Source organism: Melospiza georgiana, chromosome 2 (genome assembly GCF_028018845.1).
Source record: "Melospiza georgiana isolate bMelGeo1 chromosome 2, bMelGeo1.pri, whole genome shotgun sequence".
In the NCBI taxonomy this organism is placed as follows: domain Eukaryota; kingdom Metazoa; phylum Chordata; class Aves; order Passeriformes; family Passerellidae; genus Melospiza; species Melospiza georgiana.
The window spans coordinates 105,663,017-105,682,020 of NC_080431.1; the positions used below are offsets into that span (position 1 = coordinate 105,663,017).

General features: G+C 38.0%; 1 protein-coding gene across 6 annotated transcripts in view; it reads left to right on the top strand.

The window, feature by feature from the left end:
- The window catches only part of CNKSR2 (connector enhancer of kinase suppressor of Ras 2), a 205,884-nt gene that overhangs the window by 41,701 nt on the left and 145,179 nt on the right, over positions 1 to 19,004 (top strand). For all 6 annotated transcript variants that reach the window (XM_058044931.1, XM_058044933.1, XM_058044932.1 and 3 more), the window contains exons 3-4: positions 6,267 to 6,469; positions 17,655 to 17,742. In XM_058044931.1, coding sequence (XP_057900914.1) covers positions 6,267 to 6,469; positions 17,655 to 17,742 — 291 coding nt within the window. The remainder of the gene's footprint in view (positions 1 to 6,266; positions 6,470 to 17,654; positions 17,743 to 19,004) is intronic.

Here is a 19,004-nt window from a genome sequence, read left to right on the forward strand (position 1 = left end):
ATTATTTTGAACTGCTGATTAGCTGTTTAAGACTTTTGGAAATGCATGTAACTGGATATGGAACTGGTAGTTCAAATTATAGAGAAATAAGAGCATTTGGCAGGCTAGGGACTAAATTGCATGAGAAAGTAAAAAAACCCAAAAAAGTAATGAGCATTTGGTCTTCCAGAGGCTATTGATTGAATAAGAGAATGAAGAATAGTTTATATAATTGCTCTATCAGCACTACAAAGTATGGGCTTGGCTTGGCTTTTTGACATGTTCCTTGATTGTGGTGTAGAAACAGAAGGGCATTTTTCAAGGAGATAATGAAGATGACTTCAGAGTCATCTTTCCTGGGTTCTGCAAGGCTAGAAGTATCACACACCTGAGTGTTTTTCTGACTATAAACATTTAGGACAAATATTTATATTCTTTGAAACAGTTTGGCTTTTAATCAGTGCGTGTTTAATAATTGCAGTAAATCATAAGTGTCATTTGAGCTATCTGGGGTTTCTGTCCTTATCTACTTATTCTGTGTTGAAGAAACAGATGTGTCAGGATCATGTGTTGTGCACTTCTAAATTACCCCATATGCCAGTGCTATTTGAAGGAGAGATAACCTTAGTGTTAGCATTTCTAGATGCTGGAGGAAGGGCCGTTAGAAATATATGTTGTAGGCAGATCTGATGAGGTATAAAGTTACATAAGGCACCTTCCATATGACAAGCTGTGATATCAGTTGCTAGCAGCTTTGGGCTGGTAAGCTATCTGCCTCATACTTTGTGGGATGTGTTCAGCCAAATGTTTTGGAGAATGAGTTTCAGATCCATTTTGTTCATTTTTAAAATCAACTTCAGAGGTAAAGGGTGGAACTTATCTTGGTAAATTTTTGCCCACCACTAATTTTCAGGTGTGGTTGTGAAATGACTGCATGTGCTGTGATATCTGTGTGATGCTGTTTTGATTATTCATTTAAAATCTTCCTCAGGCTTTTCAATAAATGAGGATCCTGTGAACTTTACTGTTTCCAGGTTGTTTGTTTAAAAGCAAATAAATCATACGAACAGAAAGGAGTGTGGAAGGTGAAAACATTGGAAAGATAGTGAGGAAAAGAATTAAACTCACCTGAGGTGATTTTAAGTCCATTTCTTAGCAGCCATATTTATTCTTGCCTAAAACTCCTGTGAATAAGTGAAAAATGACTTTTTATTGCATTGGAGAGAAAACGTACTATTTCATTCTTGTGATAGTTATCCTTATTACTGAGATATATCAGATGTAGTTGAGAAGTTGCACTTCTTTACACATAATTGATTGCTCAGTACAGCTATCTAGACTATAAAATTTGTCTTTTCAAATGGTTGCCATTTTCTCTCTTCTTTAAATTATATTGTTTGTGTGTGTTACAAAAAATAGTTACCAAATTAAAATAAACCTTCACCTTCTTCAGTTTATACAGTCATGGTTGCATTCTGCAGAGGAGCAGCAGAAATTAATCAATGTAAGCACTGCTATCTGCTCCCTTGTCTGGTGAAGATAATGCTTTTATTTTCTTCTTGCCCACAAGCACCAGTATTACAGCAGGACCTTCAGTTCCCATCTCGTGTCTCTTCAGCAGAACTGAGCACTGGTCTCTGCATGCCTTTTGCTTCCCATGGTTTTCAGCAGTATTCTTTCATGCCTTTTGTTTCCCAAAGTTTTCAGATTTCTGGGCTGAAGAGAAGACACAGTGATTTAGAAAGGTAGGCAGAGAGGCCTGTCTTGGAGTGTTGGTAAGAGTCAAACAGTGTCACTGAACTTGATACAGCATTTGTGCTTGGAGACGTAGAGATATTCATGGTTGCATAAAAGTTGTGATCGAGACAGCTGTTCTAAGGGATTTCTGGGTTTGTTAATGGGACTGTGGTTATGTCTGTGTTGCACATTGTACTGAGTTTAGATCTGAGCTTGGCTTATTTAGGTAGCTGAGATGGCCTTGCACTTGGAATGGGCACTATAAAAATACCCAAAACCAAAGTCCTTGCATCTTCTAGACTGTCTGTCTAAGCCAGCAGAGATTAGTTAGCACTGTTCGAGTTTGGAACACTTTACTTTTTAGCTGTGCTAAAAGTGTCAGATGTATTTCCTACCATCAAGAATCAAGTGAATTTAACACAGGAAAGAGATGAGGTCTAAATTTTAACTTTTTTTTTTGATTGAGGGAAACAGGGAACATAACTAATGAACATTGATTAAACTATTTTAAGAAAAGTTTGCTTTATTTTCACATTTGGTTTGTGAACTCTCTTCCTACTCTTGGTATGCTCCTGCAAGGATGGGCTTGCAGAGGGACCAGGCTGGCTGTTCTCACAAAAATACCCTCAAAAAACTCCTCAGTGGTGATTAGAGCTGCTGCTTGTCAGCATGTGAAGAAAAGAGCTACAATTCCTCGCTCACACTGTCATGTTAAGTCACAGAAAAGTAATTAGCAGGTACAATGTCTATTAATAGCTCCCACCATCTTTAGTTCAAACACCTGCTGGCAAGCTATTACTCTGTGTAGTTCAGCTTCATCAAGTTCTTGTTTTATGATTGCCAGAAGGGACTCCATTAGAGCCTTTTCTGTTGGGGCAGGGTATCTGAAGACACTCTGTGGCCTCTCACTGGGGGAGTGGATGCCTAGGCTTGTGTCGCTTCTCGTAATCTCTACAGGCATGCAGAGATTTCTTTGTGGCTCTTTCAGTGACTGTGAATATATTTTGGCTAATGAAAGCACAACTTTTGTTAGTGCTGGCTAAATGCAGACTAGGGGAAAACAAAGAAATGTCTCCTTTGCCTGCAATTATCTTCTTACAGTGCTTGAAAATAAACGCAGTGCTTTTCTAACAAAACCGTGTTGTTAATAGTGTATTATTGAATATAAAGTATGATTCAACTTGGCACTTTTTATTTAAGCATGCTTTTTCCTAGTATTAGAACACACAGCTCTGGTTGCTTTTAACTTGGGCCAGAAATATTAGTGATAAACAAAGTGAGGATTTTGTTAGCTTGGCTGCTGCTTTAGGATCCTTCTACTTAAAGGCTTCAATAAATACAGCTGCCCTGAAATATATTTTGTCTGAAATTTCTCTCTGTATTTTCCATCTCTGGCTTTATCTGTATGATATTACAGATTTTCCAAAGCCATCCTCATCTAAGACTGAATTCACATGTGGCCTAGGCACAGTGTTTTGTGTTAACACACACGCACACACACACACACACACACACGTTTGATGAATAGGTGTTAAAACAGGCTTTGAATCTGTAATGCTGTCTCTTCCTTCCCTCATGATGGTGAAAAACAGCCTCTGAAAAAGAATGTGCCTGTAGGTGGCCATCACTTAGATATTAAGAGGGAGCGACTAAGGTTTTGTAGCTGATTTTCTAAAGTGTGTACATAAATGCAGCCTATTTTCCTGTTGTACAAAAAAACCGGAGTGTTTTGCCTGGTCTACAGTGTTCAATATTGCAGGTTTTCTTTTTTTCTGGTGCTTTACTTTCTGCTGGTGCTGCAGGTCTGCACGCTGCCTGCCAGGGCTCCCTCTGGGGTGGGCATGGCGGCCTGCACAGGCTGGGTACCAGCACCTGCCTGTCCGAGCAGGTGAGGGACAGACAGGGTGACAAAGAGGAGATGGCAAAAGAGGGGGAGCTGAAATAATCTGGGGTTGTTGAGGACCTTTGGGATCCCACCTCAGCATCAGCATGGTCTCCCCTGGCTCTGGGCCCTGTGTGGGGCACGGCTGGCGTGACAAGAGGTGCCTGGCCTTGTATGGCACCCTACCCACACACCCCTTCCTCACCCACCTTAGTTTTATTTTTGGATTATCAGACTCAGCTCCTTAGGAACAGCCTGCTGAATTAAGAAATTCAGCGTTTCAGTGTGTCAGAAAGAAGGCAGCCCTGTGAGCAGGCCCGTGGCTGGCCTGCAGCCTGTGGTTGTACCCCCACGTGTGGGAGTGTGAGTGCCATGTTGTTGGGGCTTGCTTGTGGCCGGTCTTTAAGACATTTTTGGTGATGTATCATTCATCCAGAATATTTTTCATTTATTTCTTCCCCCATTAATTTTGCCAAAATGAGCTAGATGCTCAAGAAGCAGAATGAAGTAAGAAAAAACCTGTTATCTTTTTTCAGCTTACTCCCCCCCCACTCCTTAATCGTGCTTCCTCAGCAGGCCAACCACAGAAAGCTACAGGAAAAAACAGATATATTTTTATCTGATGTTTATCTTCTTATTTTGGACTGGTTTAATAAGTTATGAGCTGTTTAGATGCATAATAAAGTGCATTTTTCTTTTCAATCCCAATTAATTGTTTTCATCTTGTAATCTCTATTTATAACCCAATACTATCTGTTGTATAATTGCTCTTAAATATGTACATGGTGGAAAGTTACTGCCTGAATATACAATTTGTCTAATTGGGATTGATTGTAGTGGCAGGGGACAGCATCTGTGTAGTTGAGAAACAAAGGCTGCAGAGCCTTTCTTGCCCGAGATAGGGTGTTCACAAAAGTTCCAGTAATGGTTTATAAAGTGCAATCTTAGTATATGGTCAGTGGCCTCTTCAGCAGAGTTCCAAAGTGCGTTTTCTGCTGCAGAAGGATGGTTGTTGGTTGAGCAGCTCCCTCACAAAGTGTGCTCAGTTTACAGGCACACAGAGCTGGCTGGGAGATGGCAGATGAGCTGTGTGCTGTAGTCTTTCCATCATGAGCCCCCTTGGCATGGGAGTGGATGTTGTGGAAGGGCTGGGAGCTCACTGGGAATGGCTTCAGTATAGTGTTCCTGCAGTCCCTGTGTAGTAAAAGAGGATGAAATTCATTTAGTAGGTGGTTTGGATTGGGAGCAAGACAACTGCTGTAAATAATCACTGCCTCACATTGTGCCCCCTCAATTCCAATAGAAAAAGACTAAGGTGAATAAGCTTCAGTAGTCTTCAATTAGCATTGATGAGTGTATCTTTTCTCCTTTCTCTCCTTGTGGACAGATCAGCATGAGAGGAGAGCTGGGGCTGTCATGGAGTGTCATTAGGAAGTAGATTTTTCTGTGTGCATCTGAGGGGCTTTGTGCATTCTACTTCATAGTTTGTGGTAGGAAATGGTCCATACTCTGTAATGAGTAGCCCATTTCATTGTCAACTGAGCAAGTTGTCAGCACCCCATGCTATCACCCTCTGATGTGGCTGAAGTGAGAACCTTCAAAATTCCGTAATTCTCTTAGAGGAGTACTAAACTCAAGTCTGTGCAACTGCTTATTCCTTTGCAAAGGCAAATAAGTCCTTTTTGTAATAACTATCACTCTTTGTGTATGTGAGGAAAACAAATCTTTTATAGAAATGACAAATCACTGATGGTACTTTATTCTATTGTAATTGAACATTAAATCAGGGCATTCTTGAGGGCTGTTTTGGTAACACTTGTACTTTTGAAGGATTTCCAGCTGCTGTTTGTTAATATTGTTTGTTTACTACTTTTTGTTAATATTTCTGCATAATTATTTATGTCTCTTCTGCACAGCTAAGGAATGTAATTTAAGCGAGTGACTCTCAAATGGAAATATAGTTTAAAACTTGACTTTAAATGAATGAATAATACAGGATAGAGGTTGTGCAGGGCAGCACTGTATTGTTTGGTATGTGATTGTGGTGGTCCTTTACTGCTAAAAAGAGCTTAAGTATGCTAATTAACTTAGATCTCTGAAGCCAACAAAACCAATTTAGTGCCACACCATGCCCATGCTGCATACTTCTGCAAGTTGCTGGGCCTGGTGCCAGGTGTGTCTGAGGAGTTGGACATGAGTATGGACATGAGGTACCAATCCCTTATCATCAGGTCTACAGAGAGAACCCTCTGATCAAGGCCAGGTTGGATGGGGCTCTGCTCTAGTGCAAGGTGACTGTGTACATGGCAGGGGTGTTAGAATGAGATGGTCTTGAAGGTCCCTTCCAACCCACACCATTCTGTGATTCTGGTAATCTACTGACAGTGATGCACTGCTTTGAAAAACAGTTTTCCAGACTAGGTTTTTTCTTTGAGATGTTTTTCTCACTACACATAGAACAAGCTAAAGGATCACTCATAATTTTGCTCTTCTTTTGTTCTCTTTTTATGCACTTCAGAAACAGAACATTCTATACATTTAAAAACTACTGAGTGGGTGTATTTCTGCCTTAATTACTAGGAATGAAGTAGAACATCAGTTTTGCTGTTCTTGGTTCTTCTGTTCATCTGTAAAGCTAACTTTCTTTTCTTTTTTTTTTTCAATGCAGAACTATGGTTTGGAAACAGAAAATTTAAAAACCCTTTCTCACAAACTGAATGCATCTGCCAAAAATCTGCAGAACTTCATTACTGGGAGGAGGAGGAGTGGTCACTATGATGGAAGGACCAGTCGCAAATTACCGAATGATTTTCTGACATCAGTAGTGGATCTGATTGGAGCAGCAAAAAGTCTTCTGGCTTGGTTGGACAGGTAAAATCTCCCAAATGTCTCACAGGTAACCAGATCATGCACATGAACAAGCTCCAACTTCTTTACAAAATGTAACATAGAAACTGAATGGAAGTAGAATTCATTCATATGTTCCAAGGGGATGTTGTACCAATTCTGCTTTTTTTAGGTCAGCATGCAATTCAGATTAGTGTTTCAATACAGTACCTTCAAATGCACTATGACCCTACACATATATATGCAACACATATAAGCAACAGGAGGACATCATTAGGTTATATATGTATTTTTTACTAATATAAAGCAGCAATTTAACTTGCATAAATCAGATTCATTGCTTTGATGCTATCAAGTTCCCAAAACTAATCATACTTTTCATTTTATGGATGTCAGCGTATAATTTCAGAGTGTGTGTGTGTGTGTGTACAAACATGGATGTTGTGTTTTAGATTTTTTTAAATAGCAGTGAAATACTTCTGATTTTCTAGAGGTAGTGCTCTACACTTTAAACTCTGTTACCTAGGACGTGTGTGGGACCAGGATTGAAGTGCTTTTGCTACATTTGTAGTGAATTTTTCTAATTATAACAAGAATAATACTCAGGTATTTAAGATGATCATTGAAATTCCTAAAGTGGTTAAAATTAGTCTATGTGTAAGTCTTTATATAATGCATCACAGTGGATTTTCATCAGAGAAAATAAAATGCTTATCTTGATTTAAAGGTGTATCTTATTTTGTTTCAAGCAGCTGAAGATGTGTTCAGAGTATATTTGTGTAACTTTTTTAATCCAACAGAATTATTTAGTTTTACTGTTGTGTATTTTGTTTTTCTGAGGAAAACCAACTACTGTCCCATAAATGATTTCCATATGAATGGTTTAGGTGAGGCCTGAATCTTTTCCACTTCTTAAGCTGAACTGGAAGCTCTTTGTTTTGTTCAGAAGATTGTAGCTACCATTGCTTCTTCTTTTCTACTCCCTCTCTAGCCTTTCCCCAAGGTTGAAACCCAGAGTACCTAAAGTTGGCTCCTAAATTTTTCTTTAGGTATTTAAGATCAGTGTGTAGGGAATTAGTGCAATCTCATGGAAAGAGTTTAGTACTGAGACTTGAAAATTTGGGAATATATTTTTAGCTCTATTCTAAACTGTTAGTGCTTGGAATATCTATAGGCTTCACTTTTTCTCCCCACAAAATTGTTATTGGCAGAAAGCAACGCATCATACTGAGTTTTGAAACAGAAAGAACAGTAGAAAAACATGTTCTTTTGCATAGATGAGTCAATTTTTGCCACAGATTTCTGTTGAGAAATAATCTTGTTTGGTTTCTCATTGAAACTGTGGTCATGATTAAAAGACTGTTGACTAGTAAGAACTCAGAGTTCGTTTTGGGTTTTGGTTGTTTGTTTGATGGAGTTTGAGTTCTTTTTTGATAGTCTGTTATTCAAAAGTAAATTTCATATACATGTACACACATTTAACACATTGAAGAACAATGGGTTATTTGCAACTAAATATAAATTTAATAATGGAAGTTCAGGAAGAAGATAGTTATTAATGCTAGAAAACATCTGTATCTGAGGACTGGTGTGTCACTGCAGTACTGTGCACTGCATGTACTTTTGCATTTAGCTGAAATGATCAGTGATCAAACCCAGGAATTCCAAGAAGTCAAAAATGAAGGAAATTATGGTGATATCACACTTTCAGCAATGCTGTCTTGAGTGTCCAAAAAAAGCTTCAGATTTCCAGGAAAGTTCTTTTGAAGATCTAAACACCTGGTTCTAAGAAATGTTTTCTAAAACGTTTTAAGAATTTTCTGATTTATGAATGTCTGGGTATTTTGGTAAAGTTTTTTCTTCCTAACTTGTGAAGACCCGAAATGAGGATGAAGGTAGGCCAATAAATACATTTTTCTCAGGAAATGGGAACATCTGGATATCGATATGATTCTGCTTCTTGTATGCCTTCTAAGAAAGTATTGGTGCCACTAGGGGGAGATAGAAAGATTTAAAAAATCGATTAGTAAAAGTTAGAAACATGGATTAAATTTTATTCTGCACACCTGTTACTATCAAATCTAGACCCCAAATCTTAGTTTTTTCATTGTTTTCTAGTACCAGTTCCATCTTAGGTTGTGAGAGGGGATGATTAGGATGAATGAAGTGGCTGTTAGGGTTGTCCGCCCCATTGCCCTGCTAGGCTGCCCCCGTGCAGTGGATTTTGAGATCATGTCTGGGAAAAGCAGCTAGCAGCAGCTCCAGCTTGTATAGACATGCAGTGATGGGGCTTTATACATAGGGAATGGTGACAACAACATACAGGTTGTGCTTCCCTTGTTGCTGTAGTGAGTGCTCTGGTTATGATGTTTCTGTGGGACACCTAAGATCGTAAAGGACTTTGTGATGCCTGGCACAGTTATCTAAAGGAGTGTGAGAGTTGTGATTTGCTGAGTTACTTTCACTGTGGTCTTGCAGACTGTGCAGGGCCGATCCAAGGACACTCTTTGTTTCAGGTCTTTGCCTGGAGCAGTCCTACTTCCAGATGTATGTCAGAAATTGAGTTTAACTGAAAATTAGAGTAGCTTTTATTGCCAGGCTTTAAAAGTGTTTTGGTTTAGTTTCATTTATGAGCTGGAAAACTTAAAAGAGAATTCTATTTTCAAAAAAAAGTTGTCTGAGGATTTTGGGGAGCATGGAATAACTCTGCTGTAACATGCTGTAAGGGAACTGTCATCACACTGATACATTTGAGTCTAATTTTAACTTCCTGTTACTTTCTCAGCCCACAAAATGTATCTTCTTTCGGGAGACTTCATAGCTTTAAAACCTTTTGTTTTATACTTTCTCCATTATCTTAAAATTCTTCCAAGTGAATTTCCTGACAAGATTGGTGCCTTGAAAACCCATGAGTCTTTTGTGAAAGGGTGATGCCTTTCTACTTGACTCCGAACGTAATGTAGACAGATGGAAACCCACACTTCAGGCTATGGCAAGAAACTGCTTACCTGATCAAAGCAACTTGGTATTGACTGTCTCCTGTGATACTTCTCCGGAATTACAGTCAATCAGGTCTTCTAATTACAGTCAATCAGGTCTTCTAGACTTCCAGATAAATCTCTGGAGTTCTGTTCAGTCTTTACTCCTGTAATTCATGAAAGTTATATTCTTTGGAATAGTAATACATGTCACCTTTCTTTGTCTTCCTTCTTCTCTGATGTGTCAGATTCCTGGAAATTCTTCTGCTTTCTGTAGGGCTGATTCACTCCATCCTGGTGAGGAATATTTAAAAATGTGTAAATTAATTAGGATTACTGATTAAAATTCACTACTGTGGATTTGCACTATGAATGTGTTGCAATTTTTTTGGCATAAAGGTATTTCTAACCTCATGAAAATATTTTTTTTCTATGCACAAGTATGTCCAATAGTATCTGCACATTTAATTGAAATTGAAATTAGGTATATTTACTTCTGTTAATCCTGATTAAAGTTTTATTCTTAGACCACACATTTATAATCCACCTGAAAAGCACTTTGTAAAATATTGCTTTATGTGTGGATGTGTTGGTATTCACTGCCTCTGCAATTTCTGAATTATGTATACATTATCCATCCATACATTATCCATCAATGGCTTTCATGATCTAAAAGGTACATATGAACACCTCAAGGATTTTGAGAGCTGAAGTTACTTTTTTCCATCTTTAACAAAATTCTGTTAGGATTTTACCATGTTACTTGCATCTTCAATGACACCAGTGAAAACTTCCCAGTTGTTGTCTAGAGGCAAGCATAAACTGGAAAGTAATGATATCATGGGGATCCCAGAAAATTCTTCTGAGTTTAGAGCATTTACCAGTGCCTATAAGTAGCTTTCTCTCTGCTTAGGACCCAGCCAGGTCTTGTACTGTACTCCCAGCTCATTTTTTTTCTATTGATTTGCTGATACCTATCAGTTGCAGTACTGAAATCACACTGAATCCTGAATTCCTGAGTGCTCAGATTCATTCAATAGATTTTCTCCCAGATCTTAGCAGACCACCTGACAGGCAAACAGAAAGTTGTATCTTCTTCAGAAGCTGGCACAACTCTGAGTGTTGAATTTGTCTCCTAATGAATCAGAAGCTGCAAAGGGAAGACAGCCTTGGGAGCAAAAGGCTTTTACAAATCCTTTAAGCACCTCATTCTTTCTCTTCAAGTCCCACTGTACATCATATGTTTTTCTTTCATGGGACTGCTGGATTTAACAGGTACAGCTCATTACTGTAGTCCTGACTGGGAAGAACTGTATTGTTCTTTGTGGAAGAGGAAGGATCCTTAGCAAACCTGGACTGAGGTGACATTTGAAGGCAGCTTCATGAGCTCTGTCTCTTCCCATTTCTCTCCTTGCTCTGCCAGCACAAACTTCTTGTGATGTCATCTCCTACGTTGTTCCTGCTTTGATATGTTCTCTTTTTTCACCCTCACCACATTCAGTTGTCTTTGCCAACCAAAATTCCTGGAAATCTGTATTTCCTGCAGATTGCACTAAGCAATAAATAGAATTCTTATTTGTGTTTCTGGGTTTCTTCCTGTCTAGTCCAGTGTTTGGGCCATGTTATGTGGAGTAAGGACTCCTTATGCCATATATCTTATGCAGCATCAATAGAACATTTTGGATCTTAACAATAGGAGTAATATCTGTATAAAGTATAAACACAGACTTAGAGAATTGTAGTGAAGAAGGATTGGTTGTTTTTAGGACTGTGTGAGTCCTCATTAAAGAGACTAAGATAATGTGGTAGGTTTTGGGGTTTTTTTAGTTTTAAGCATTTAAAAATACAGTCAACTTCCCATGAGATAACTACTACAGCGTTTTGCGTCTGTTGTTGTGTCACAGGTTTCAATAGTCGTGAATTAGGATTTGTCAAGCACCACTGGATTTTTTCGTGTACTGTTTGACTCAGCCATCTGTGTGGGCAGAGATTCAATATGTCTTTCACAGCAGCTCTTCTGTAGCTCTTGTTTTTCATACTAGCACTATCCTCTTTTTGAAAATAAAAAACTTGAAGTGCTGCTGCAGATTACACTGCAGTCTAAGTAGGAGAAACAAAGAGATTTTGTGGAGATAGATTTTTGTATTCAAGACTTTCAGTGCTGTGGCCAGAGAAAAGCTAGGAGGCTGACAAATGTGCATCAGTCTGATTAAGTTACCACTGCTGTCTGGACGCATGGTACATGAAGAAAATGGAAAAGAAAAAAGGTGAATAAAAACCTAACTGTAGCTAGAAGTTGTTGGTTATATAAAATATATGGTAAAATTGCTGATGGAAATAAAAAAAAAGATGTAAACTTTCACAGTGAAAGGCCTTTTAGGCAAGTCTAGGTTTGCTTTTAGGGTCATTCCCAGAATAGTGGGGTATAATCCTATAACTTGTAAAACTCAGGTGGGCAAATTATTTTGGTACTGGCATGAATTGCTACAATTCTGTGAAGCAGTTGTATCCATTCAGAAATCCTATTAAATAATAGTAAAACCTGTTCCTGAAGTTAAGGACATTTGAATGCTTCAGTGGCTGACAGCAGAACAGGATCTCCTTACACCATGGGCTTTTTTTGGTGATGCTTCAATGCATCAGAGAAGTGCAGCCTGCAATGATGTAAATGCTTTTGGTTTGTGACTGAACAATTCTGGGTGTTCAGGTTTAGCACACCCTCTAAGTGTGCATTGTGTAGAGCATTGTAGTAAGAGAACGCTCCCTACACCAAAATGGATGTCCTTCTTTTCACCATGGTGACATACTCAATGCATACATTTCCTTCCATTGTAGGTAGAATGTATTCAGCTGGGTTTCTTTGCCTCATTGTTTTTGGTGAATGAGCCCTGATGATGTTTATGGTGTGACTGTTTTGTAGTTTTAGTAAAGAGGTGCATTGTTTGTAAGCCCATAACTTCTTACTTACAAAGAAAGTGTTACTGGTTTAGTCTCCTTTATTAGAAACTTCATAGAGTCCTGCTAGCTGTGCTTGATTATTACTTGTCCTGACAGGGTAAATCTGCTTTGTACACAAGGTAGTGGGAGTAAACAAATGAAACCCAAGCAAAAAGAAATAAAAGACTTTAGTGGTTCTTTACTCACCCCACCAGTATTGCACTGTTTGTCAACTGGGTTTCAGCCTTAAACCTTTGAATCTTGTTTCCTTTATGCATTTCCCTTTTTGCTGGTTTGAGTGGTATACCAAACCTGTCAGTAAGTGCTGCCTCAGAATGCTATGGTACTTAACTGTATTGTGCTCCTGGAACAGCTGTAGAAGTTTAATAGAGCACTCATTTAAAGAGTTCCTTTGTCCAGTGTGAATTTTACTGCATTCTTCCCTGATTCTACATAAAGCAGTTCCATTAGAAATACAACTGAAATGTTTGTTTCATGAAAGCCTAGAACTATGAACCTTGGATGGCTTAGGCAGTGTATATACAACAGTATTGTGCATTCAGATTTTTATTTGACCTTAATATGTTGCCTTTGAAGACTGCATTATAGTACTGCTTTGGTTGCCTCTCTCTTGAAAGATTTTGGACTATTATGTTTAATCAAAAGGCTTTGAGGATGTTTTCCCTTGTTAGGGTGATAAAATAAGTATGATACTGGTTTTAAACCGCTCACAGTGTTTATTGTTATAAAATATCTCAGTACTACAACTAATGGTGAAATAGGATTAATTTTTGGTTTGGGTTATGCTTTTACTAACAGCAGTCTGAATTTGTCCAAATTGCAACTTTTTAAAGTGAAAATTGTTATTTCTATGTATTATTTCCCCTTAATGTTATATGAAGAAGACAGATAAGGAGGCTAAAGCGTATGAGGACAAGAAAGTTGATAATGTAGAAGTACTGAGGGTATGCATCTCCTTTGCAAATTTTTAATTGTTTTTGAAGGAGTTTTCTTCATGTGGAATCAGTAGTCGTGACTATTAATAGCTGTTGAATTGTATTATTTTCTAATTCTGTGATGGAATTAGCTGTGCTATGTTAATGTGGCTGGTTTTTCTAATAGTCCTTCAGGGTGGTTTCATGAATGAATGTTTAATAATATAACTTATTTTTTCATTCTGAAAGATGCTGATGCTGCTAAAAATGCTAATTAGGTCTCAATTCATAAAAGTGTACATATATGCATGTGTGTTGCAGCCTACATTACATGTGTATAAACAAAGTCACATTTCAGAGCTGTTAGATTATTTACGTCCAACACTGGTTTAAAAAAGTGTGAAAAGAACCTGTCGCCTTTTCATGCCTTATCTTAGGAAAACCTTACATACTATATAGATCAGGGCATTGAAGTTGATGGACTTTAGTGTTAATAAAAAAAAAAAAAAAGTAAGCACCAGTGTTTTTTCTCTGTAGATGAGGTGTTCAAAGCTCTTCATCTTACCCTGGTGTATCATAAGGTAAAGGTTCACAATGTGGGTTTGCACAGTGACAAAATATCATGGTTCCCACTTTTCCAGCTGTATTCATGATCAAAAAATGTCTATGAACTTAATTATCCTTGTAACCCATTACCCACTCATTTGTGAAAGTGGTTTGAAAATGACTAATGGCCTCAAGTGTTGGAAAGGAGAAGGATGGAGAAAATGGGAGACTTAAGGCAAAAAATACCATGTGTTTGCAAAAGCATTCACGTGATTGTGTAAATTTATTTTCCTTAAGATATCAGTTATAGAAGGGTTAGAGAAATAATGAAAATGGGAAACCAACAGAGGTTTGGAAGAGGAAATGTGGAAAGGGCATGTGGTAGGCATGCTGTGGAGCTACAAAGGTGTTTTCATGTGCGTGTTGTAAGGAAATCACAATTTTGAAGGAAGAACAAACAAATTACATGAGAAACAGTAAAAAAATCTTCCACAAAGAGGGACATGTGTATTGGAAATATCTTGGAAATGCCTGTGAGAGGTGAGACAATGAGACAGAGATCAATGTTACAGCAGGAAGTGAGACAACATGTGGCCCCAGAACAAGGCAGTTCTTTACTTCCTGTTTTAATTTAAAAGCACCAAATTGGACAGTACAGGTCCATTTGAAAATTGCAAGTTTTTCTCAGGGAATTTTCTTCACTGTAGTTGTATGAGGCTCCTCAGACCTGAAGGTCCTAGGTCTGTGAAAAATGTGGCTTTGAAAGAAAAGCATAGAAGCATTGCAAGTGATGGAAGTGACTTTGCCAAGCCAAGGATATATTATTTTTTTTTAAGTAGAGAGAAGTTGTCTAATTAAACAGGGAATTTCTTACACCTGGTGCAGGTCTCAAGGAAGAAAGTGTTTTAGCAGCCATGTGAAGTTATACTATATGTAGGCTTTATTTGCATTTATACAAGTTGATTCATCTATTCACAATCAATAATATTGTGCAGTATTAAAATTGTAAGCAATGGGTATATCACCAATGAAGAGTTTGTTTTTTTTTTGTCAGATTTTTCACTGTCTCATGTGAAATCCAGTTGGTGATACTACAGTGAAGTTTCTGTTGCTATTTTTTTAAACTGCTGGCATGTTGTTACACTGAATCTTGCTGGACTTTGGCAGCTGAAGTTGAGGCTTGATGGAATCCCAAAATACATTTCCTTTGGAGGCACATATTTAGAGAGGTCTTTCCCATTTATCCAGCTGCTTGTGTAGAAGTGGCTGTGTAATTGTGCATGTAGATTGCCTCCAGGGATGGGGTCTGAACTGGAGATGGAGAGAAAATACCCCAGAGAGGCAGAAATTGATGCAAGGGAGTTGGTTTAAAAGCTGCAGAGAACTTCCAGAGGAGGCAATTGGAGGATCCCTTTGGTTTTCTGCAGAAGCAGAGTTTATTTAAACTATGAATCTGCCTCCTTATCTTTTCAAGTTGTGAAGCACTTCTCAAAATCTTACATCTTAGTTGTTGATTTGTAGTAGTCTTCTTCCTCCTGCTGACACCCTTGCTGCCTGCTTGACATGCTGTTGCCAGTAAGTCTTCACTGGGATAACTTAAATGTAACTAAAGTGATTAATGTCTCAGTCCCTTTGCCTGCTCTTTAAAGTCAACAAAGTTTATTTGGGGCATTTCTAATGATTTTCACTAAGAGTAATGATGGTAAAAAATACTCTTATTTTTCTCATGAACCGTGAAACCAAACTAAATTATAAAAGTATGAGGGAGGATGATGTGGTATTAGAAGCCAAAGCCTACTGTGTGATTTTGTTTAGAGAAATGCTGGAGGCTGTGAAATGTCAAATAGATTCCAGTTGTGTAATTTCAGGATCAAATTGTATTAACACCCATACTTAAAGTAAAATAATACCATTTGCTAGTTTGATTCCATTCATCTTCAATAAAAGTAAGTTCCTAAATGAGCATGACCTTTTTAAATCAAGGTTTCAGGTAGATTTCAGAACCTCAGTAGTTAAAATTATGGAAGGAAAAATCAGTGGTTTTGTACATCTTGACTAATGTACTTCTTCAAACACAATCATCACAGAATCACAGAATCCCAAGTTAGAATGGACCCATTGTGATCATGGAGTCCATCTCCTGACTCTGACAATGACACCATGTGCCCAAAAGCATTGCCCAAATACTTCTTGAGCTCAGTTGTGGTTCATAACCAAGCAGTTCAGTTACCTTGTTACCTTTCATCCTTTAATATGCTCATATATGTCCTAAACTTCAGAAATAATCTCCGGGTCTGCCTGTGGGTTGGCCTGCTCTAGTGTGTCCCTACTGTGTGGTTGTCATATGCTGCAGGAAACTTGGACTCTGAATTGTGAGTGTATGTCTATGTCCAGTGACTATCATAAGGCACCTTTTGGAACTTACCTTAGCTTCCAGTGTCTGTACTTTCATTTTAAAAGAATGTACTGGTTTCCTCTCTAGAAAATAAAGGCAGAAAGTGGATGTCATTGTGTGATGTATTATATAAAATTGAAGCTGGTTGACTTAATTAAGCACCTCAGAGTTAATTCTGTTTTATGTACCATCAGAGCTGGATTGAGAGCCCTAGAGAAGAAAGAGAGCATGAGATGAAACCATCAGAGATAGTGGAGTTCACATGGGGTTATTAATGGACAATTCCAAATCTGCCCACACTAAAATTTCAGTAATTCTGTGTTTAGAATTAATGTAATTTAGAAACCTATTAGTACCAGTAGAAACAGAGTATTTACAGCTATCACTGGCACTTGCTTATAGCAAAGTTCTTTGTACTGGAAATATCTTTAGGCTTAAATAAGGAAGGCATAATACCAAGCAGTGCTGTAAAACTCTTCACTCCTCAAGGTAGATGCAACTGTATGCGAAGTGATGAAAGAAGCCAGTTGGGGAAGGTATCAGTCACCCATCCTGATATAAAGACAACCTCACTACCACCTGTTTTTTTGTGTGTTTTAAATGTTTGAAGCAGGTATATTAGAGACAAATGCTATCTTTGTGATGCTAATAATGCCCATAAAATCCTAATAAAGTCAAGCTCTTGACTCCTCTTAGAGAAAATAACATTCCTGCCTAGTGTTTGGCTACTTCTTGAATAAAGAATGAGTCACATACATGAGCTTACAGTTTGAGAGGCTTGTAGAACACAAATCAGATGACTGCCAGCTTCACTAACCAAATATATTTTAGCAGTGCCTCTAGAAGGCAGGCAAGCTTCCAGGTAGTCAAGCATTTTAAACATCCTGATATAAAGTTTTTAAAGGCTAGGACACATGTAGGTAAGGTCTGTGAATATTGGATTACACTGTTCATTTCACTAAGCAGTTCTGACTGTAGCACAGTGTGTGAGAATGTTGAGTTGTGCTTCCAGTTTAGACTTTGCAGCCACTTCTCAGCATTCATTGATGCATCTCTGGCTTTAAATGCTGTTTCCCCCTCTAGATTCTACCTATTCCAAGTCCCTCTACTACTTCTCCCAGATATTAGGTCAAATCCCAAGAATCCCAGTGAATCAGCCAAAAGCTTCTCTGATCTCATTCACATCTGGACACTGTTCATATCACAGGAGGAAGTAGTGCCTCTGGCTGTCTTTATAAGGGTATTCCCAAACCAGTGCAGAAGGCCAGCTGGGCTTCTGGGGGAGTAAAGGTAGTCCAGAAGTAAACTGTTAGGAATAATGCTTTTATAAATGGAATTTCTGAAAGAGGAACGTAAAACTGCGAGTGGATATCTGGTAGTGCTATTCAACTTTTATCTTTTTTTTCTTCTTTTTTTAGATCACCTTTTGCTGCTGTCACAGATTACTCAGTTACAAGAAATAATGTCATACAACTCTGTCTGGAACTAACAACAATAGTACAACAGGTATGAGACAGTTTGCTTAGCAGTTTATTTTTTTCTGAACTGTAAATGGCTATTACCTTTTCCCCCACAATTTTGTTTAACACTGGCTATATCATTGTCCAACCAAAATAAGGGAATACTAGTATTTAGTAAATGCTTTTTTAAAATTCTATTTTCTGGTTTTATAGTACTAGTTTCTGTTCTGTGTATATGGCTCTGCTTATCTCATCACTAATATTTATCTTGGGTTCTCTAGTATAATATAATCACTGTAAAATGAGGTAACTACCTGATAATTTGCATCTTTAATTTCTTATATTTTGTCTTTCAATTTTAATTACCTGTCTGGTTCAAATGATATATATTTATTGAACTTTAGTAATCCTTTCTTTCCTAAGGTTTGTATCATCTAGACAGCTGTTGAAACATGTTGCCATGGGGCAGTTAGACTATTTTGATTATATTTTTGTACATCCTACCTTCAAGAAATTCAGAAGTAGTTACTGAGAAGTAACTTGCTTAATGAGTTTCACTGGGGAATGCAAACCTGGGAACCTTCCCTGCCCTTCTGTCTGTGGGTTAGGTCTGTCTCTTGTTCTGCTGTCTCTTGTTCTGCTGAACTGTAAGGTCTCTGCTGCCAGGCAGAAGTCTGAGGGATGGTTTGCCCTTGAGAAGTTACAGTGGAGAAAAAGGGAGAAAGTGGGCTAGGCAGTAGGAGCACTGAGGAGACTTTCTGGTTTTCACAAGCATCACACCAAACTAAGAAAAACTAAACTTCTGACTCAGCTGTCCAGACTGGTCATTTTCCACTGTCCATCACTGTCTTTAGATAGTTTTTAGATGAGGGAAGGAGGACCTGATCAATTTTCCCTATTAATGAGAAAGTGGGTAAAGTAGCAACCACAGCAGTATTTCCCAGGAATTAGGTCATTATCAATTCTTCTGAAAAATTCATCCCTATCCATCATACTGCTAATTCACTGTGGTATAGGTTGTTATTTCTCTAGGTATATTTTTCAGTGTGGATGATAATAAATGTTACTATTTAATACCTTTGGAGAACAGCATTTTTACCTTCTCCAAAAATGACATAGTTCTGCAATCAGAAAGCGGTTCATGAATCCATACTTTGAAGTCAAAAGGAGCATTTATGTGCCTAAATCTAAGCATCTACTGAAATTGAATTGGGCTATATTCAGAAGAACAATAATGAAAAATTCCATTAGTGGTCTCAAACATGTGTTTTGTGCTCAACTTAAATGCATTCCAATGGTGCATTTCAA